The sequence below is a fragment of the Oncorhynchus nerka genome, linkage group LG24 (assembly GCF_034236695.1).
Source record: "Oncorhynchus nerka isolate Pitt River linkage group LG24, Oner_Uvic_2.0, whole genome shotgun sequence".
Taxonomy (NCBI): domain Eukaryota; kingdom Metazoa; phylum Chordata; class Actinopteri; order Salmoniformes; family Salmonidae; genus Oncorhynchus; species Oncorhynchus nerka.
In genome coordinates this window covers 24,604,149-24,626,971 of record NC_088419.1, presented here as the reverse complement: position 1 = coordinate 24,626,971, position 22,823 = coordinate 24,604,149, and the positions used below count along the sequence as shown (strand labels likewise).

Sequence of the window (22,823 nt, the reverse complement as noted above, 5' to 3'; positions counted from 1 at the left end):
GGAGGAGGTGTTATGGTGCTTTGCTGGTGACACTCTCATTGATTTATTTAAAATTCAAGGCACACTTAACCAGCATGGCTACCACAGCATTCTGCAGCGATACGCCATCCCATCTGGTTTGCACTTAGTGGGACTATCATTTGTTTTTCAAAAGGACAATGACCCAACACACCTCCAGGCAGTGCTCAACAAGTGCCGAGCATATGTGGGAACTCCTTCAAGACTGGTGGAAAAGCATTCCAGGTGAAGCTGGTTGAGAGAATGCCAAGAGTGTGCAAAGCTGTCATCAAGGCAAAGTGTGGCTACTTTGAAGAATCTCAAATATAATGATTTGTTTAACACTTTTTTGGCTACTACATGATTCCATATGTTTTATTTCACAGTTTTGATGTCTTCATTATTATTCTACAATGTAGTAAATAGTAAAATAAAGAAAACCCCTTGCATGAGTAGGTGTGTCCAAACTTTTGACTGGTACTGTATATATGATGTATGATGTTGGGAAGCCTCAGACTGAGGTATGACTGATGAGCCATATCACTGTACTACCTTCAATGCCACTTATTCATATAGTAGCTGCCACTCTCAATGCCAATTTAAAGGAAAATCCACTCAAAAATCTTTTGGTATTTTTTGTTGATACAGTCCCAAAATGTTTTGTATTTCCACATTCAAGTTGTCAAGATGTTGTTCTTTTAAGAAGCAAAGTGTTACTGGCCACAGCATCATGATGATGCAAAATGCTGGATGACTGAGGAATTCAGAGTCTAAGTCAGCATGTCTGCTGTATTTTGAAAGTAAAATAAAAGATGCTTATAAACAGTTTAATACACAATTCACCATTTAAATTGTACATATTCATTATACTACATATCAAGAGGTTATCTTTATGAACCCTGTTTGAATATCATTATGGTATTCGTCATTTTCTCACCTGCCAAACATACCCACATGCAGTTGGCTTCTTAAATACATTATTAGCTTCATCACACAGTGTGTGAAAGTTGCTTGTCTTTGCTGAATTCCTCTCTCTCTGTATGGTAAAGCATGCATATATCACAGAACCCCAAGGGTCCACTTAGCTTGGGAAAAATCAACTAAATCGAGCACAGTGTTGATTCAGCACGTGCCCATTAGCCCTTGGTGGCCTGTTATTAAGGTAGTTTAGCCTGAAAGCCCTCCGAAGAAAACTGCACAGTCAGCGCATATGCTTGTCTTACTTTTTTACGTTTCTTCTTTTGCAGTTCCAAATCCTAAATGCAAATGCCCATGTTGTGTTGTTGTGTTAGACTCTACTACCCTCTACTGTTGACTGTTGTTGTTGCACTGGACCCCAAAAACATTTATGATGATATTTCAGTGTTTTGCTGAGAATACTGTAGATTCATATCTAAACAATTATTGGCTGAAGGTTAAACCCCCATGGCAAATAAATGCATTGAAAAAATATAGTCAGTTGTGAAATTAAATGCCATAACTTTCTGATTTTGAATTGTCATTGTTTTATTGATAATGTCTTTCAGCCAGACTATTGACATTGGAAACTGTAATGGTAGAATTTATTATAATCTCACCAAATATGGATATTATAATTGGTATAGTGTATTTTTTCTTAAATGCTTGACGTAAGGTGTTTGTCACTTTGTGGAATAAAAATGTTACCCCCATGACTTGTATGAGTTGCGTCCATAGATTTGATGCGCCCTTTGTGGGTAATGGACGTAAATTACAGGCCATATAGTCCTAGATTGATTCTACCTTGGTTGGTGGTAGTCTGTTGCTGGGCAGCCAAGCGTCCAAGGATCCCCAGAGACTACACTATTAACGTTGATTAACAGTAATAGATGGATATGCATCTGACTCTTACCTTGCTTTTTTTTAATCAACAAATGCGTTGTTATTTCACAGCCAACGAGCTGGCGCGCGTACAGGTTGCAAATCAAACAGCTACAACGTTACGGATTTATTTTCTCCCACACGCAGCCCCGGAAGCAGAAATACACCTCACTTGGGTTTTGTTTTGTTTGTTAGTATCTGGAGTTGGAGAAGAGGTAGAGCGTGCATGGGGAGTTGCACCTTGGGAATGGAAGATGAACACATTTCTCTGAATGTGTATACGTGTAAAATGCCGAGTTTTGTCAGCAGATATGACGAAGAGACAGTCTGCAATCCTTCAGAAATGCTTGATAAAGTTGAGACATCAGGCACAGATTTTATTCAAGATGTCAGGGAAACAAAGATCCAAACACCAGACGGTGACGGGATTTTGGAGACGCACACACACAGGGTTACGAGAACGGGTAGTAAAGAAAATGTTGAGGGATACAGTTTCAGAAAACCGACTGCAGTGGGTATTTTGAGGAGGAATTTCGGGACGACGAGATCCCCTACGAATTTCAAAAACAATTCAGCAGATGACCAAAAACACCCAGAGGATGCCATGGTAGAAATAGTTTTAAATGAACGAATTGATCATGTGGACCTTGAAAAGTCAAATGGCAGTGAAACGAATGTAAAAGAGCAAATCGCAGATCACACAGAGGGATTAACGTCATCCGATTTGAATGAAGTTGATGTAACATATTCTGACGATATTTGTGAAAGTAGCAGGGCTGACGACGATGTCGTACAGTTAAAGGAACATGTTTACTGTACTGTATACTGTATTGCAAACGATAACTACAGGAAACCAGCTGACAATACCGGAGAACACCAATATAATGGGGCGATAACTCCGTCAACATCAAACGTCATTACAAAGCCATCCACAGATTTGCGGCAGCAGAGCAATCTGGAAATGGGCCACCACACCATTTCCGATCCATATACCCTACCGAACCTGGTTGATCCTAGAACTCTGAGCAACTTTTACAAAGGGGATTACAATGAATCAGTTGTTTTGGCATGTCGCATCTGTCTGGACGACACACACATAAAGCCGTTACTTTGTTGCAAGAAGGCTGTCTGTGAGGAATGCCTGAAAATATACATCATTTCACAGGTAAAGGCCTGGTATCCCAATTGTCTATGTTATCAAGCCTTCTTGGTGGGTGGGTGCGCAATAGACACGCTGACACAAAACAAGATGGGGCCTATATATATATATATATACATATAACATACATTTATGGCACTTGTAGGCCCACCTGTTTTGATACATGTTTGTTTTCACAACACAAATGTACGTTTACACCCATTGGATTGCTTTGTGTTAATTTAAGATCCTCTCCAGCTCATTTGGCATGTTAATAGTGTATCTGGGTGCAGATGTTGTGGTCTGTCGACAGCTGGCTTGCTGTGTCCTTCTGAATGAACCCAATGGGAGCCCTGGTCCATGTGCTCAGTTACCACTAAGAGGAACACCTGCAGGGAGAGCACTGGGATCTAGTATTACACTGTGCACCATGTGCTCAACTACCTGAGGAACACCCAGTCAGATGGTCTGTCTCATGCTACAGCCTGGAGGAGTGCCAAGTAATTGGGATGTAGGCTAGTATAGTGATGAAAAAAACAGGTTGAACACTTTCCCATCTTAGTGTTGGGCCTAAATGTCAGTATTTTGCTGGGCTGCTTGGATGGAAGGGATGGCCCATTGTGTTGTAACGGTACTGCCTCGGCCATTGTTATCCTTGTTTAGGGAAGTCATGTGCTTCCTGCTTTCTGAGCCAACTGACTCATCTCACAAGGAACAATCTGCAACTGTGCTGCGCTGTGGAATTCAACAGGATGACGAGGCCTAACTCGGTGCAACTGAGTGTAAAGTCAAAGGATATGCAAGGCTTTTCCCAGAGAATCTATCAGATAGTGTCTCTGTCTATCCTTTAATTCGGTGTGGAATGACTTAATACAGTTTCTATGGATGTCTAACGCAGATAACCAGTGAGTGGTGTCTGTGGTTGGTTTGCACAGAAAGGGAGTCTGTAAATTATAAAAACAAATGCAGGGTGACAAAAGAAATTGCGACATCAGGGAAGGCACTGACTGCCTGCAGAATGAATTTGTTGGCTGAGGGAGGTGGGTGTGCTGAGCGCTGTCTTTCCTTGCGGCTGATGGCAGCAGCGGAGGGAGGGGTGGGGACAGGTTCTGTGTGGCTTTAATTGATAGCTTAATCACAGAGCTCTGTCTCTGTAGAACCTAGTGAAATCACACTTCTCTACCTCTGGAGGCTGCGTGCTTGTGTTATCTCTGAAGACAACATCAGTTGTCCACCTAGACCAGGGGTCTCCAACATTTTCTAGCATGAGAGCTACTTTTAAATAATGTAACATGTTGCAAGCATATTTTTTTTAGCTCATTCTTTTCTTCTCCACTCTCCTGCAACTCTTCCCGGGATCCTTGGTGCACTACTTTCTCTTGTACAGTATGTTTTCTGTCAATATACCTGGTCAAATAATGGTAATAAACAACTCTAAGGGGGAGCTCTATAAAATCTTTTTATATTTTCCCAAATTATGTTTTCTCTTTTTATTTTCCTGGTTTTGTTATTATTTTTTAAATACTCACAAAATTACAATTGTTCATAGAGAAAAAAGGAAATGGGATGTTCTGAGTCCATGTCTGCTTAAATCACATCAGAAGAAAATTTTTAGATCTGGAAGATTTTTTGGACTGTAATTTTGACTTAAATGCGCATCTAACCCTTTAATTGTGCATCTAGCGAGTGAGGAATGGTTTTGGGAAATGTATTTCTGTCGACCCACAAGACGGTTATCACATCTACTGCCTACGCACGGAATGATATAAAAACCGGGGCAATATTGCTGGAAATTAATTGTGTTAGGTTTGTCTTTTTAAGCCAATATTGGCAGTAGTTGGGAGATTGTGGTGGCTGATACTTGTGAGATTTGTTTGACAGTTTGCTGTGGAAAACATAAATGTTATGTACTTTCTGAATTGTTTGGTGAGCTACTCATACATTATATATTCAAAAGTAAGTGGACACATCTTCAAATTAGTGGATTTGGCTATTTTAGCCACACCCGTTGCTGACAGGTGAATAAAATTGAACATACAACCATACAATCTCCATACACAAACATTTGTAGTAGAATGGTCTTACTGAAGAGCTCAGTGACATTCAATGTGGCACTGTCATAGGATGCCACCTTTCCAATGAGACAATTCATCAAATTTCTGCCCTGCTAGAGTTGCCCCGGTCAACTGTAAGTGCTCTTATTGTGAAGTGGAAACGTCTAGGAATGATCTGTTCTTGGTTGCAACACTCACTACCAAGTTCCAAACTGCCTCTGGAAGCAACGTCAGCACAATAACTGTTAATCGGGAGCTTTGTGAAATAGGTTTCCATGGCCTAGCAGTGGCACACAAGCCTAAGATCGCAATGCCAAGCGTCGGCAGAAGTGGTATAAAATTTGCTGCCATTGGAGTCTGAGCAGTGGAAACACGCACTCTGGAGTAATGAATCGCGCTTCGCAATCTGGCAGTCCAATGGACAAAAATACAGAAATGGTTGTTGAGATCATTGTGGAAGAACTTGACTGGCCTGCACAGAGCCCTGACCTCAACCACATCGAACACCTCTGGGATGAATTGGAACGCAGACTGCGAGGCAGGCCTAATCACCCAACATCAGTGTCCGACCTCACTAATGCTCTTGTGGCTGAATGGAGAAATGTTCCTACATCTAGTGGAAAGCCTTCCTAGAAGAGTGGAGGCTGTTATAGCAGCAAAGGGGGACTTTCTCCATATTAAGGCCCATGATTTTAGAATGAGATGTTCGACGAGCAGGTGTCCACATACTGTTGGTCATGTAGTGTATGTAGCTGCGAGCTACTGGTAGCTCGAGATCGACCTGTTTAAGACCCCTGACCTAGAGGGATCTTGTTATTGTCATCAGGTAGCATCAGATTGCAGACTGTTCCTTGGCTTTCAAATCCAATTGAGTCGCTGACTCATCTGTCTCGGGGTCAGGATAGGGACTGTTACAGCTCCAGTTTCCTCCATGTTCACGTGTCTGTCATGCCTAATGCATTTCAGGTATTAAACCTGTTTTAAAGGATTTGCTCTAACACTTCTGGTGTTCTGGTTTCTAAGCTTTTCCAGTGATCTATATACATTATACAACTCAAGGAGTTGCAGTCCTTCCGTGCTTTATGTTCTAAGGATCTAATGAACACTGAAACAGTGGGAAAATAGGCCTAGTTACTCTACCAAAACCTGTCCAGTTATTGATCTATGTCACGGGTCTTCAACCTTTTCTTGCCCAGGGGCCCCCTGCCAGGCAAACCGGCAACCCATGGACCCACATCATATGTTAGCAAAACATTTCCTGTCTTATCACCAAGTGAATGATAGCTAGAAAGGTAACTCCAAACATATCTTAACTAAGAGCAGCTGTTTAGCTGGTTAAACAAAGGTTAGTTAGCAAAAATGTATGTCCAAGTCAAAAAAGCTTACCTGCTGCCAGCGGCACTTGCCTCGCTGGTAGCCCATTCGCCGGTGCTTAATCAAAGCCTATGTCAGATACTCTAGTGAGTGTAACTGGCTACAATGTGTGTAATTGGCTCAATATTGGGAGTTGAAAAATAAAGTTGACATCATTAGAAAGAAGAGATTCTACTCTTACTGTAGGAACGTATATCATTCAACATTTATTTTTTCGGTTGTTTTTAGTGATAGTCATAAAACCATTGAAATAATAAAACATAAAACATCCATTCTCCCCTTCCCTGCAGTACTTCAGCGGACCCCTAAGGGGCCAGGGACCCCTGGTAGAATACCCCTGGTGTAAGTGTTCTGTCTCAACTGATGTGGGGTTGAAGAATACCTACTAGCTCCTCAGTCCTGTCCTACAGTATCTATTCGTTCCCTCTTTTCTTGAGGACTTCTCATAGCTGGTTTGCCTGTAATGATTCAAACTCATGTTTATAAAGTCTTAATGTCATTATGATTACAAACGCCTGCATGTATTCCAGTCCCATGAATAGGCTGTGTGCTCTTGTCTTCATTGACGTGATGCTGCCTGCAGAGGGATGGAAATATGACTATCACTCCAGTTCAATCCCTCACCATGTCTTGAGTGCAAAAAATACACTGTATTTTAAAAAGCCTAATTTAAATGGCTAATTATTCATGGCTGTCCGTATCATTGCTTTCTGAATGTTTGTGTGTTGTGTCATTTTTTTTTACACATCCATGTGTCTAGTTAGGAACAACACATTGTTTTACTTTGAACACAATCACTGTGTTGGCACATTTAACACAACATGTGTGGTCCCTAACTAGACTGATGAGCACTATCATTGTTGAGCCATGTATTGTCTACTTCAATCAAAATCAAATGTATTTATAAAGCCCTTCTTACATCAGCTGATGTCACAAAGTGCTGTACAGAAACCCAGTCTAAAACCCCAAACAGCAAGCAATGCACATGTAGAAGCACAGTGGCTAGAAAAAAACTCCCTAGAAAGGCCAGAACCTAGGAAGAGACCTAGAGAGGGACCAGGCTATGAGGGGTGGCCAGTTCTCTACTGGCTGTGCCGGGTGGAGATTATAACAGAACATGGCCAAGATGTTCAAATGTTCATAGATGACCAGCAGGGTCAAATAATAATAATCACAGTGGTTGTAGAGGGTGAAACAGGTCAGCACCTCAGGAGTAAATGTCAGTTGGCTTTTCATAGCCAATCATTCAGAGAATCTCTACCGCTCCTGCTGTCTCTAGAGAGTTGATAACAGCAGGTCTGGGACAGGTAGTACGTGCAGTGAACAGGTCAGGGTTCCATAGCCGCAGGCAGAACAGTTGAAACTGGAGCAGCAGCACGACCTAGTGGACTGGGGACAGCAAGGAGTCATCAGGCCAGGTAGTCCTGAGGCATGGTCCTAGGGCTCAGGTCCTCCGGGAGAGAGAAAGAAAAAAAGAGAGAAAATTAGAGAGAGCATACTTAAATTCACACAGGACACCGGATAAGACAGGAGAAATACTCCAGATATAACAGACTGACCCTAGCCTCCTCGACACATCAACTATTGCAGCATAAATTCTGGAGGCTGAGACAGGAAGGGTCGGGAGACACTGTGGCCCTGCCCGACTATACCCCCGGACAGGGGCAAACAGACAGGATATACTTCTAACTCAGGGACATGTTTCCTATTGGTTGATGACAACATATCATTACTTCCTATTTTCTTTGATTAAGGGACTCGTTATATCTGTGTCCCTGTCTTTATGCTGTAGAGGGAACGCCTTAGTCTAACTGTTCAGTAGAGAGGCCTCAATACATCTCAGGAGAGGCTGGTAAGTTGTTGTCTGCCAGTCAGTCTTGGCATGATTGCAATGTTCTGACCCTTTGATAGGCCAGGATTCAGGAAGCATGTTATCCTACATTCTAGATCTGGTGTGATGCATGTCTTTGTCCCTCACACTGACTCATACATGCTTTGTTTGATATGGTCTGACCTGTCCAGAGCTTGATGATGTACCACTGGCTTGTCAGCTCTGTCAGAGAATATAAAGACTTTCCTCTCAGTACATCTCACTGTATTGCAGGTGTTGCCAGGCACATTGTTATTCACTTGGCTTTTTACATTTTTTTATAAAAAAATGTACCCCTTTTTCTCCCCAATTTTGTGGTATCCAATTGTTGTAGTAGCTACTATCTTGTCTCATCGCTACAACTCCCGTACAGGCTCGGGAGAGACGAAGGTTGTAAGTCATGCGTCCTCCGATACACAACCCAACCAGCCGTACTGCTTCTTAACACAGCGCGCATCCAACCCGGAAGCCAGCTGCACCAATGTGTTGGAGGGTACACCGTGCACCTGGCAACCTTGGTTAGCGCGCACTGCGCCCGGCCCGCCACAGGAGTCGCTGGTGCGCGATGAGACAAGGACATCCCTACCGACCAAGCCCTCCCTAACCCAGACGAGGCTAGGCCAATTGTGCGTCGCCCCACGGACCTCCCGGTCGCGGCCGGTTACGACAGAGCGAACCCAGGGACTCTGATGGCACAGCTGGCGCTGCAGTACAGCACCCTTAACCACTGCGCCACCCGGGAGGCCTATTCACTTGGCTTTTGCATGGATACAGAATAGTAATCCCTAAGTCTGTGTTAGTCATAATAGGATGATATGACTATCACACTGACAAACACTGGTAGGACGGGTGCCTGATTTACCCCCAAAAATGTATCAACCCGACACTGATCTTCTGTTGTATCTGTAGCTTCCAGTCAGGATCACAACATTTCATGAGCATAGATCAAGTGTGACATAACATAAGGAGTTGTGGATGGCACCACCACCGGTAGTATCCATTGTGTTACTTCTTGCTGCCCTTCGTGGTGTTACCAGCCTTATCATGTGTAGCTCCTCTACTAAAGTTGGTTCCACCGGCTCAGGCTGAACGCTAAGGGCAGGTGTGTGTGTGTTGGTTCTTCTAACCTTGTGGGCACCTAAAATCCCCAACTGTCCCCATAAGGATAGTAAAACAAAGAAAATGATCATGTGTGGAGACATTTCCCACTTCCCCATGAGGACAAAGGTTATTTTAAGTTTAAGGGTTAGGATTATAGTTAGGGTTACCGGTTAGGGAAAATAGGATTTTAAATATAAATTAATTTTAAGTCCCCATGATGTGTTGGTTCTATCCTTGTGGGGACCTAAAATCCCCAAATGTCCTTAAACTTAGGGGTTACAATTAGGGTAAGGTGTTCAAATATGGGTTTGGATTAGAGTTAGGGGAAATGGGATAATATAACGTAACGTGTGTGTGCATTTGTGCGTCCGCGCACGAAAGAGAGCTCTACCTCAGGACCAACGTTGTAGTCTGAGGACAGAAGCGTTCTGCCTGATGAAGTTAGTCTGCACTTCTGGTCATCAGTGAAATCAGAACTAAAATTAGACCTAATAAAGGGATGAGAACGCACTCCTGGAGAACGCTCATTCATTTCTCTGTGAGGCTGTGGTGGACTACAGTTTCTCCTCTGTTTGGTTATGGCTCTGAAGCAGCAGAACAGTTATACTAGGTGTACACATACACACACCACTTGACCACAGATGTTATGCCCTGGTGTAATCCAGGGGCACTGCTCTTGGAGGGCAGAAGGGAAGGGAGATGTTAGTGTATATCTTTTTCACGTCTTGCCACAGCTCCAGTGTCCCTGCTGTGTTGGCTGTCAGGGCCACTGTCCTTTGGCCTGGTTGATGGGTGTAGAGGTGGGCTCAGGGTTTCCCTATGGGACTCCTTCACACCCTCATCACTGGGCACTACGTTCACAGGTGGCAACTCTCTTACTAACCGTCTCATCAGTGTCACAGCCTAGCTAGTCCTAAGCCTGTGACCTTGTCTGTGCAGCTTTAGAAGATAGACTTCCCAGTGCAAGTCACAACATAAACTGTCCTTACATTCACTTCCTTTTATTTACACACACAGTAGATATATCATGCTGGTGCCCACACACAGTACAATGGACTAGACATATTATTAGAAGAACATGTCCCATGTTTAGTTAATATGGGTTCTTTTGTCTAGTCAATTGGTCTTGTGTGGCTCAGTTGGTAGGGCATGGCGCTTGCAACGGGTTGTGGGTTCGATTCCCACGGGGGACCAGTACAAAAATGTATGTGTTCACTACTGTAAGTTGCTCTGGATAAGAGTGTCTGCTAAATGACTAAAATGTGAAATGGAGGTTGGTAGAGTTGGCTGATGTCATGGTTCTGAGAAAGAACAGTGTGTGTTATTGATATCTCACTTGCACTGGGACTGCACTTTCTAGAAAAGTCTTCAATCAGCTACCTCAAAAAAACATTCTGCTTGTTGTCACTTTAGGTCTACGTACTTCTGATGCGATAACATATGTGAGCTGATTGGACAACAATAGCTGAGCTGCTGTTGAACAACCCCGAGAGCAGAACAGAGTGCACAGCCTGGCCCTGAGGAGAGTACAGGGCCACACTGTAAACCATTTTGTGTTGTTTTTACTGTAACTTACAGGCAGCTAGTTGCCTGTAAGTTACTGTAAAAAAGGTACATTATGTTACCGTATTGTATGGTATCCAATAGTGTTACTGGAATCTTATTTGCCTTTGTTTTTATGGTAACTTACAGGCAACTGGCTGCCCGTAAGTTATTGTAAAACAACTGTAATCTTATTATGGCTATTGTAACAAATGAATTAATTAATGGATAAATTAATACAAAAATTAATTGAAGAGTGATGGGGTTTGTATTGTACAGTATTTTACCGTAATTGCATGGCAGTGGAGCAATCAGGTTGGCTGCTAGTTATTGTGTTTACATATGAATACCACTTTGGGAGCCTTTGTTAAGGCCTCTAGAAGTGAAAGTGATTTAAAATACCTAATGTTGTGTTTCCTATCACTTGCACTTCTAGAGGCCTTAACAAAGGCATCCAAGCTGGAAGTGACTAAAGGGCAAAACAGACTGAAGGACAATGCAGATACTCAACCATTAAAGGTCTGAGACTTGCTACCACTCCAATCTGTTCCCTATACACATTTAATTGTTAGGGCACAACTACCACATATCAGTTAAATTAGTGCAGCATTCTATCTAATGTGTGGCACAAATGTAGCCTCTTAACACGACACACCTCAAATTATGTTAATGAGCCAGAAACAACAGTCCCATGATTTAACATTTACGCCTAAGATCATTCAGACTGCATTGTCATTTACGTCAATTTTCTGTAAATATTTAATATGGTACTTTACTGTTAGTTTTTTTATATTAACTACTATGTTTTATAGTGCAGGAACAGGGTCCATAGGGCCAGGGGCCAGGCTGTCATAGTGAAAAGAGTCTGCTGGGCATTACCCCAGAGCTGTGCTGCATCACTCTCTAGTCTACTTTATGGACATGTACTACAGGCCCAGCCAGGAGGGGATTACTCAGCTCAGATCAGCAGCAATGTGCTAATCCGGGGCCTACCCGTCTGTCTGCACCATGCCCTGTGAGGAGCACCCTGGAGGGAACCCACTGTGCCTGGAGCAAGGGTGTCCTGGAGCTCTACATGGGAGGGGGAGAAGTGATGGTGGGGTGTACTCATGAGGCTAATGCTAAGACTCCCACTGAGGCGTACTGGGCCCTTTTTCCTCTGTAGTTTTCCACTGTTGTAGTAGTGTTATGACTATGGGGTGGCAGATAGCTTAGCGGTTAACAGTGTTGGGCCAGGAACTGAAGTGTCGCTGGTTTGAATCCCCGAGCCGGCTAGGTGAAAAATCTGTTGATGTGCCCTTGAGCAAGGCACTTAACCCTAATAGCTCCTGCAAGTTGCTCTAGATAAGGGCGTCTGCAAAATGACTTAGCGAAGTCACTCGTGGTTCATGGAAGCCTTCCAAGGCACATTCTCTCACACACCACAGTATCTCTTATAGGGGGATTAGGGTAACAACAGATCGTACCGCTCAACTTCTGGTAAATAACTTTTCCTTGTACAGTACCACCCAGGAAATGTATGTTCCGTACTGTATGTACTGTACACTGTAGTATTTGCTTGTGCATTCTGTTTACCCTTCACCTACATAACACACATGCAATCCAGTAGCTAAATGTATCGACAATATTTTATTACCGGATCTAGGGCCAATGGCATTGTGTTTGTATGCAATTTACGACCACTGTCTTATTATTTGTTTATCCTAATTTGTCATAAAGCATTCACATCTCTCTCAATTAATCCCTGTGTTATGTCTATGTGTTCCCCAGGTCAGGGTGGGCAGAGCGGACATCGTGTGCCCCATCACAGAGTGCAGTGGTTACCTGGAGGAGAGCCTGGTGATGTCCCACCTGGGCAGTGAGGAAGTGGCCAAATACAAATACTTCCTGGAGCTGAGCCAGATTGACTCTAGCACCAAACCCTGTCCCCAGTGCAGCCAGTTCACCTCGCTGAAAGGACACACCCCCAGCAGGGCAGAGCACAAATACAAGGTGAGAGAGAGGGCCTGTACTGTTCTGAGATCAGATATTATACAGCATGACTGAGCACAAGTACAAGGTGAGTACAGGGCCTCTGCTGTTTGTAATTCTTGGGAAAATGTTTAGGTTTCTTGAATCATTGGACAAAGTGCTTTTTCATGTATCATTAATGAGGGAGGTTTTAGTCCATGCAGGCACTTCAGTTCTTCTCACCAAATCTATGCCTCTTATACGCCATGCCTCTATCTAGCCAATCACATGTCTATGCCTCTGCAGATCCAGTGCACAAAGTGCCAGTTTGTGTGGTGCTTCAAATGCCACGCCCCCTGGCACGAGGGCCTGAAGTGCCGGGACTACAGGAAAGGGGACAAGCTGCTGCGTCATTGGGCCAGCATCATCGAGCACGGCCAGAGGAACGCCCAGAAGTGCCCCCACTGCAAGGTGGGTGACAGAGCCAGGAGAGTGGAGAAAAATAGCAAACCTTGCTAGTTAACATAGCTACTGGAAGAAGATTGTGGTTGACAGTTCTGCAGCCAAAACAATGATATAGGAGGCCTTCTCACATGGTCCTAAAGGGTGTTCGCTTGATTAGGCAGGTGGAGACAGGGCCGTCTGTTCTCTCCAGCATTGTATGTCAACAACATAAGATGATTAAAGATGTGCTTTTCAGTAGTTCTACAGCCATGACAGTGTCCTCTGTGTGTTTTTCTCTAAGAGGAGAGAGAGAAAGAGAGTGTCAGAGGTCTTTCCCCCCCCTTGTCCACTTGTAACAATGGCTGGAAATGAAGCATTCCATGAAGTCATACGACTGAGTCCTGGGCAGAAAGTCAATACCAAATTAGATTTAGTATGCCACGTCAGGTCTTTGTTTCATACACAGTGAGAGGCCTTTTAGAAAGCAACAGCAACAAGCACAGTGCTGCTAATTCATTTTGGTATTGGAAGGAACTTTCACTGAGGTGTTGGCTGCTGGCTTGCTGTCTGTCCATGGCAGCACTCTCCTCTCAATGCAATGTCAGTCAGCATGAGTCAGGTAGAGGGGTTGAGTGATGCTCAGATATCAGGACAAAATGTTCCATTCTTTTCCCTTGATTTGGAACCAAACCAAAATACTTTCTATTCTGGAAATACCTGCGCTGAGCTGACTGATAATCTAGTAATTGATACATATAGTTAATAATTTGTTCAGAAATTAGGGTCCCACTTTAAATGAACAACGGCTTATAAAATCTTTATAGAGCACCCATGAGGTCATGTCGCTCTCTCCAGATCCACATTCAGAGGACGGAGGGCTGCGATCACATGAACTGCACCCAGTGCAGCACCAACTTCTGCTACCGCTGTGGGGAGAAGTACCGCCACTTGCGATTCTTCGGGGATCACACATCCAACCTCAGCGTGTTCGGCTGCAAGTACCGCTACCTTCCTGAGAAGCCCCACCTCCGCCGGCTGGTCCGGGGGTCCGTGTGTGGTGAGTCTGCCCAGCCTCAGCCCGTGACCCAGAGGCCCTTAAACCCTTTATAGAGGGGACATTTTGGGATTCCCATTACATTTCATGGTTAATATTATTAGACAAGCAAGCAATCAGTACCCTCTGACAATATGACAACTATATTTAGACTAGGCCCTTAAGGCCTGATTTAAAAAGATGCTCTGATTAGCAGCTGTAGTTTTACAGTCCTTCTGCCTCCCTTTTAATTCAGTCGTTACACTGCCCATGACTTTCCTCCTTGGTCTCTGTGGTCAGACTCAGAAAGATACATACGCTGGGACGACGAATAAACTTCAATTACCATGTGGGTGGCCTTTCATCTTCTTAATCAGTTCACACAATAATGAAGATGATCAAAACAGCATATTTACATTTACATTACATTTAAGTCATTTAGCAGACGCTCTTATCCAGAGCGACTTACAAATTGGTGCGTTCACCTTAAGACATCCAGTGGAACAGCCACTTTACAATAGTGCATCTAAATCTTTTATGGGGGGGGGGGGGGGGTGAGAAGGATTACTTTAACCTATCCTAGGTATTCCTGAAAGAGGTGGGGTTTCAGGTGTCTCCGGAAGGTGGTGATTGACTCCGCTGTCCTGGCGTCGTGAGGGAGTTTGTTCCACCATTGGGGGGCCAGAGCAGCGAACAGTTTTGACTGGGCTGCGCAGGAACTGTACTTCCTCAGTGGTAGGGAGGCGAGCAGGCCAGAGGTGGATGAACGCAGTGCCCTTGTTTGGGTGTAGGGCCTGATCAGAGCCTGGAGGTACTGAGGTGCCGTTCCCCTCACAGCTCCGTAGGCAAGCACCATGGTCTTGTAGCGGATGCGAGCTTCAACTGGAAGCCAGTGGAGAGAGCGGAGGAGCGGGGTGACGTGAGAGAACTTGGGAAGGTTGAACACCAGACGGGCTGCGGCGTTCTGGATGAGTTGTAGGGGTTTAATGGCACAGGCAGGGAGCCCAGCCAACAGCGAGTTGCAGTAATCCAGACGGGAGATGACAAGTGCCTGGATTAGGACCTGCGCTGCTTCCTGTGTGAGGCAGGGTCGTACTCTGCGGATGTTGTAGAGCATGAACCTACAAGAACGGGCCACCGCCTTGATGTTAGTTGAGAACGACAGGGTGTTGTCCAGGATCACGCCAAGGTTCTTAGCGCTCTGGGAGGAGGACACAATGGAGTTGTCAACCGTGATGGCGAGATCATTTTATGGGCAGTCCTTCCCCGGGAGGAAGAGCAGCTCCGTCTTGCCGAGGTTCAGCTTGAGGTGGTGATCCGTCATCCACACTGATATGTCTGCCAGACATGCAGAGATGCGATTCGCCACCTGGTCATCAGAAGGGGGAAAGGAGAAGATTAATTGTGTGTCGTCTGCATAGCAATGATAGGAGAGACCATGTGAGGTTATGACAGAGCCAAGTGACTTGGTGTATAGCGAGAATAGGAGAGGGCCTAGAACAGAGCCCTGGGGGACACCAGTGGTGAGAGCGCGTGGTGAGGAGACAGATTCTCGCCACGCCACCTGGTAGGAGCGACCTGTCAGGTAGGACGCAATCCAAGCGTGGGCCGCGCCGGAGATGCCCAACTCGGAGAGGGTGGAGAGGAGGATCTGATGGTTCACAGTATCGAAGGCAGCCGATATACTAGCTTGATGCTGCAGACATGACTCGCTCACAACCCATTTTCACAATACGTCTAGTGCCTATGCTAAAAATTGCATTATGCATTGCAGTGCATTGTAATTTCTCACAGCTCTGAAGTCAGAACAATAACGGTAAACTGTAGCTGCCAACACAGTGGATGATTTGCATGCCCCTTATCAGCAGAACTTCCTTATCTGAGATGACCCATGTCTTTGTGACCCTGCCTGCGGTGTGTGAATATTGAACAGCTCAACTGAGAGATTCAGTAGTTCTCCGATAGGTGCTCTGACTGCAGCTCTGTATCTGTTGTTCCCTCAGGGCCTTGTGTAGTGACATGCAGGGCCTCAGCTGTTGCTCCCTGAGTGGGGTTAGCTAAAGTTAGTCCGATACCAGCATGGTGCCAATGGAAACATCTGACACACACTGACGGTGGGATAATGTGTCCCTCAAAGGGTCTACAAAACCCCCTCTACCTCCCATTAAAACACTCCACTGCCTGCTCCCATTCTCATGTTTTAACAGCCTTGCCAATGAAAACAAACATGGGAATTATCTAAACCGTAGTCCCATAACTCGCTACTGGCTGTTTTGATTTAGGTTGGGTGTACTGTAATTGCGCAGGACCTCTGATAACCTGTTAAAAATGTTAATGTGCCAAGGTGCTATTCCAAACTGCCCTGTCCTCCCCATGCATTTTCATGCATGTATTTGTCCTGACCCCTCATGCATATCTGTGCTGTCTCTTCTGTCTCCCTCCCATTCCAGTGAGTAAAGTGGTGGTGGCCCCTGTTGTCATAGTCCTGGTGGTGGTTGTCGGAGCAGTATCCATGGTCATAGGTAAGCTTTGTTACATCCTTTTTAACATTAAACGACTACTATTACCTACTGTTTTAATCCTGCTCTTTTAATCCCTAGATAACAACATGAAACATTACATAACCGCTGGTGCTTTAGAGAATCTGAAATGTGTTACTTTCCCTTGGTTCAGGTATGTAGTGTGACTCTGCTTGTTCAGTGGCCGTGGTCTGCTGGAGAGGGCTATCTGTGTTTTGGTGTGAATTGATAGAAGCAGCTAAGTGTCTGCTTGTCCACTTCAGATAGCACTGCTACACTGGGCGATGGGAGGATAACACACTGATATAAAGCTGTTGACAAACACTTGTTAATCCCGCTCACAAATTATCTTTACTGTTGTGTGTCCGTATTTCAAAGGTAATGTGTTACTAGTGCGAACAACAGAACAGTATTGAGATTATTAAAGTATTTCCTTGATCGATCACCAATACTGTGAACACTTCCTTGCGAGAGGTGTCACTTCAGTAATTTCCTTGAGCTTAGATCCCATTCCATATTAACCTGCCTGTTCTCTCCTACTCTGCTCTCTCCTCAGGACTCGTGGCTTTTCCTATCTTCTACATCTGTAAGAAGAGACGGCAGCGGACCCAGGGTACTGGCCGTTGGCACTGAGCTGAGCACCATGGCAGTGTGGTCAGGACCCTGCTCCAGATACGAAGCCCAGGGAGGGGACACAGGGATTTGGGGGGAGGGGGGAGGGTTGGTTTCCATCCACAGCCTGAGAAGAGCAATGCTTTCCAGTGGCCTTCTCTCTCTACTGCATGTCTACCACAACACTGTATGTGGCTCCTCCTCCAGCCTGTGGATCTAAAGGCTCACAGAGCAGTCTACTCCTGTTCCGCCCAACTTACCTCCACAGTGTCTGGGCTCCTATAGCATGGCTAGTGAAACAGAAACACATTGGGTAGAATGGGAAAGAGTTACTGAAGACGTGTGGGTGAGTCTATCACCATTCTTTTGCGGACCCTGAGCACCTGCATATTTATGATATTTTCAGGGATTTTATTGTGGTGCGTCCATACAGGTAACTACCAAAATGAAGGAAAAACTTGAGTAAATGAGGGATACAAAGTGCAGTGCATTCAGAAAGTTTTCAGACGCCTTCCCTTTTCCAACGTTTTGTTACGTCACAGCCTTATTGTATTTTTTCCCCATCAATCTACACACAATACCCCATAATGACACAGCAAAATGTTTGCAAATGTATAAATAAATAACAACGTATACGTTATTTACATAAGTATTCAGACCCTTTGCTCTGAGACTCAAAATTGAGCTCAAATGTATCCTGTTTCCATTGATCACCCGATGGTCACTCTGACAGAGCTCCAGTGTTCGTCTGTGGAGATGGGAGAACCTTCTAGAAGAAGAACCTTTAAGAACACAACCTTTATTCAACCATCCTTTATTCACATTACTATAATACAATATTTCAGTTGTTGTGTATAAAGATTCTGGTCATTATAGTTAATTACCATGCTTTCTGCACTTAAATATGATGAATTTTGACCTGTGGAAAACTACACCTGTCTATAATGTCCCACAGTTCATGCTTGATTTGCTCATTGAGCTTGCAGAAAGAAAAAAAAACTAAATGAAATTCAAATAATTGAACTGATTTTCGGTCAATTAGTTGTCTAAAAAACGAAAATAAACAGAAATGTCAGCTAATCGCCCAGAACTAAAACAAGTGTGGTTCCTGAGTTAATTAAGCAATTAACATCCCTTCATGCTTAGGGTAAAAAAAAAAGCCCAGTGCACAATATTTTGGCTACCATGGCTAGAAGAAGAGATCTTTGTGACCTTGAAAGAGGCTCTTTAAGGAGCATAGGGGGTTTAAAGGGTGTGTGTGTGTGTGTGTGTTTGTGTGTCAGTCAGTCACCAGATCTCAACCTTATTGAACACTTATGGGACATTTTGAAGCGATACCTGAGACAGCGTTTTCCACCAAATTATGGAATTTATTGTGGAAAAATGGTGTCTCCCAACGCCCTATTCAGACTCTATGTTGGCGGTTCCTTTATTTTGGCAGTTACCTGTAGATAGTTACACACAACAAGTAGTTACACACATTTTTTATGACCAATCCCAAACTGCCCTGTAAGTGGTGATTGTGTTTTAGTGAGATTCAAGGTTCCATTCCATACACATACACACGTTCAGCCACGTCCATCCCTGCCAACCCCAGAGGGCTGTGCCCATACAGACTGGTATTTGCATCGTCAACCAAATGCATTTGTTTTTTCCATGTTGGAAACAAACCAATGGGGACAGCACTGTTGAAATAACTGCTGTTTCATGCCCAGTAATGATGCCACAATATATGTGTTTGTTTTGAAAATGTACATTTGACAAATTTTCTGCCTCCTTCAATGGTCAATATCAGATGTCTGCTGTGAGAATATATCTAAAAACCCATTCAATTTAAACATGGATATCTATGGAGGACAGACAGAGAGATGTACAGTAAGATCCATGATAGAGAAGTCATGGTTTTGTTATTTACTTTGAGGAGCCTATTTAAGGAACTCACTTTCAAGCTCAACTAGATTGCATGAAACAATCACCTTCCCATAGTCGTCCATTATTTAAATCTAGTTGGAATTGTCATACAGTACATGCTATATGTTTATGAATGTGTCTATGAAGTTCATATTAGTCATGTCAGGGGTTTCTGTTCACATCAAATGTATAAGCCCGGTGTCTTGATATCATTAATAATAAACCATAGTCCATTCTCAATTTGAATTTGAAACACTGATTACAATAGGGCATGTTTAGTTAAGCTTTCTCTCAAATTCAATTTGGGCACAACATTAGTAAAAAAAAATGTGTAATTGTTTGTATCACAGCTGATAATCAAATGTCTCTTAAACTTTTTTCCAGTGGCCTTTGATTTAAGTACCCTTTTGAAAGGCACACAATGGACCTGAATCTGTGCCAGTGGATTCTCTGCAGCTTTAAAGGTTGTAACTTGGCAACAGTGGGCCTGTCCACCTCCCCCTATCTACCCAATCTTCTCACCATGGCCACTGTATTCATCCGACATTCAGACACTGCATTGATTCATGTGTTATTAATAACACATACTATGGTGAGGATGATGATGGAGATGGATGAAAGCTTGGTTACTACTTCACTCTAGTTCCTGTGACGACTTCAGTTACCACAATGTCAAAGGTCATGAACAGAATTTGAAATCTATGAGGCTTTTGTAATTGTTCTCAGGGAGCATTCTGTTCACGTTCTCCACTGCTGTCTTTCCCTGCCCCTTTAGCTCCCAACTGTGCTACATGATCAAAGCCTGACACACAAATGGTTTGTTTTGGTTTTTGAATGATTTTAAAGATAGAGCTTACCAGATACCAGGTATGATATCACCATTGTTCTCATCGAGTAATCACCTGGATATAATATATTAAAATGCCATTGTTTGATGACACTTTTAGTGTATACATGTTACCTTTTAACCTGACACGTTGAATTGACGTCTGGGCAGGTGGGTGATTCAACTCAGATGTCTGAACTTGCCCAGGGGCTTATCGGCTGGCTGAAGTCCCTATTAAAGCCATTGAGGTGTTGTTACCATAAAGATTACCTGGTGCCTTTACAAAGATTGTTGATATATGCTTGATCTCCATGTTATTCCTGACTTTAAAGAGAATCTCATCTCTGCTCCAAAAAAGGTCTGTAGCTTGCACAACTGAAATGGTCAATTTCTCCTGATCTAGATATAAATGATCTAGTAGTTTAAACTAAAGCTACAACAACACAGATAGTAGTATTTCATGTATTGGTTGGTTTATGAAAATCAAATGCACAGATTTGTATTCTACTTTTGTTTGTGGGTCTTCGATGCTGCTGCACCACTATCTTCTCAGTTGTTGTAATTCATGTTTTGTAGAAAACTAATGTATGTTTTTATCAGATGGAATTGTAGAGTTATTAAACAGTGATGGTTGAAATGCCAAAAACATCTCTCTTCTCCCTGTACTATTCAGCCAAGGAAAACCAATTGATGGCTCAACAAAAAACACTGTCTTGCACTTGCCTTGATGTATAGTTTTTCAAAGAACACTGCCCCTTCCCCTCGTGAACCCCATTCCCTCCATCCACGAGGATGTCCTGTTCAGAAGTTGTTTTTACGGAAACGTTATCACCTTCATTTCCATTAGTGCTTGCCCCCTCTGAGAATAGCCCAGGAGGGTGGCCTACACCACATCAGCAGGGCCAAGCTGTTATGTTATCTATCCTGTCCAGTGTCCACTCTATCCTCCCTGGGTGGACAGACACGGGATGTGTCCCAAATGGCACTCTCTTCCCTTTATAGTGCACTACTTTTAACCAGGGCCCATTATGCTCTGGTCAAAATAGTGCACTATATAGGGAATATGAGGGCATTTGGGAAGCAAACACAGCTCACTGCTTCCCAACATCATGTGATCTAACTGGGGCCTGCGCTTACTCCTCTGTACATTGCTCTGAGATCAGCTGACCTTGCGGCTGTGATGGCCACTGAGAAAGTGAGTCCAGCTGGTTATGGACCCACAGGTCCAGTGGAGTCCTCCTGGGGATGGGAAAGTAGTTACAATAGGGCCTTCAAACAACCAAGTACTGTGGACTCAGATACGCTCCTATGAGCCAGCACAGGGAGCGAGCCCCTGAACGCAGATATGCTTGTTTGACCAGAATGCTGTGTGCTCCCAGCTGGTTCCTTCCTTCCTACCAGGATCATCTGATTTATTGTGTGTGATTTAGAAGGCTGTGAACAGCTGTGTAAATACACAGGCTCCATATCAAACAAGTTCAAGAAGACAGCACATGATGCAAAAGGTATCATACCGGCTGTATTTCTGTATTTTAAAAGTTATTTATGTTGAAAACTTGATTGCTGACATGCAAAACATTTCTGATAGTATATCAACAATGGACTAATGAGTTTTTCTTTAACAGGGCCTTATCAAGAGGCTCAGCAGAGCTGACAAAGCTATGAAATATACAACACAATTAATGAGAATTGCCTGTAGTTAGTGGTTATTCATCAGCAGTATTACATAGTAATATAGACTCTTGTTGCTGTTCTGGCCAATGCAAAGGCCTCATACCACAATAAGAAACCAATCTGTACCAGACATATTGTAGCTCTGAGTCTGATCTGAATAATTGTTCATCATAATGAAAATTCCACCCATCAGTTGAATATCCTGCCTCCTCCTGTTTCACTCTGTGAAGTGGAGTTGCTGTCTGTCTGGGGGACTGTTTCCTCCTAGTGTGGGGCCGTGCTCCTCTCTCTTTGTGCCGGCTGAAACAGACATCCTGTTGACAGAGCTCCTCTGCTACTAATGACAGGATAAGGCTTGGCAGAGCTGCAGATTGAGGAACTCGGCTACCAGTACTACCACACTGGTCCCTGGTATAGCATGCCAGCGTGGGATATGGAAAAACACCCAGTGAATTACAGTATTTCATATGGTGTCTTGATAAGACAAAACATACAGAATCTTTCAAATTCATTTGAAATTATATTAATGGAAAGATTACGTCTTAAAAGAGAATTTCACTATTTTACAACTTGATGTTAGATGGTTCTGAAAATAGTCTATGGGCCAGGAGAAACTCTAACTTCAGCTAACTTTAGCCACTGATAGAAAAATATCTATGGAATTGATGGGCATGTGAGCATGTTTTTTTGAATGTTATGGCCAAATCACCTTTAAGTAAAATCAAACCAAATATGTATTACATTTCAGGTGATTTGGACATACATCTTTTTTACATGCTCACATCATGCCCCCATCACTTCCTTATATTTTTAGCTAGTAATGGCTAAAGTTAGCTAATGTTATAATGGCTGTTTAAAGAAAACTGAACCATGGATTCGTTTCTACTGGCCAATATACTATTTTCAGGGTGGGGAACTATCTAACATCAAGTTGTAAAA

The 22,823-nt window shown here is 43.6% G+C and overlaps 1 protein-coding gene across 2 annotated transcripts; it reads left to right on the top strand.

The window, feature by feature from the left end:
- The first annotated feature begins 1,798 nt into the window (after positions 1 to 1,798).
- Positions 1,799 to 20,860, top strand: LOC115107712 (E3 ubiquitin-protein ligase RNF217-like). Of its 2 annotated transcripts, none has more exons than XM_029631275.2 (6): positions 1,799 to 3,001; positions 12,686 to 12,907; positions 13,172 to 13,336; positions 14,165 to 14,366; positions 16,793 to 16,864; positions 17,418 to 20,860. In XM_029631275.2, the coding sequence occupies exons 1-6, from the start codon at positions 2,063 to 2,065 to the stop codon at positions 17,492 to 17,494; spliced, it is 1,677 nt and encodes a 558-aa protein (XP_029487135.1). In that variant the 5' UTR covers positions 1,799 to 2,062; the 3' UTR covers positions 17,495 to 20,860. The 2 variants fall into 2 exon arrangements, with proteins under 2 accessions (XP_029487135.1, XP_029487139.1); XM_029631279.2 differs by lacking the exon at positions 1,799 to 3,001 and adding an exon at positions 3,116 to 11,434.
- Positions 20,861 to 22,823: the final 1,963 nt, after the last annotated feature.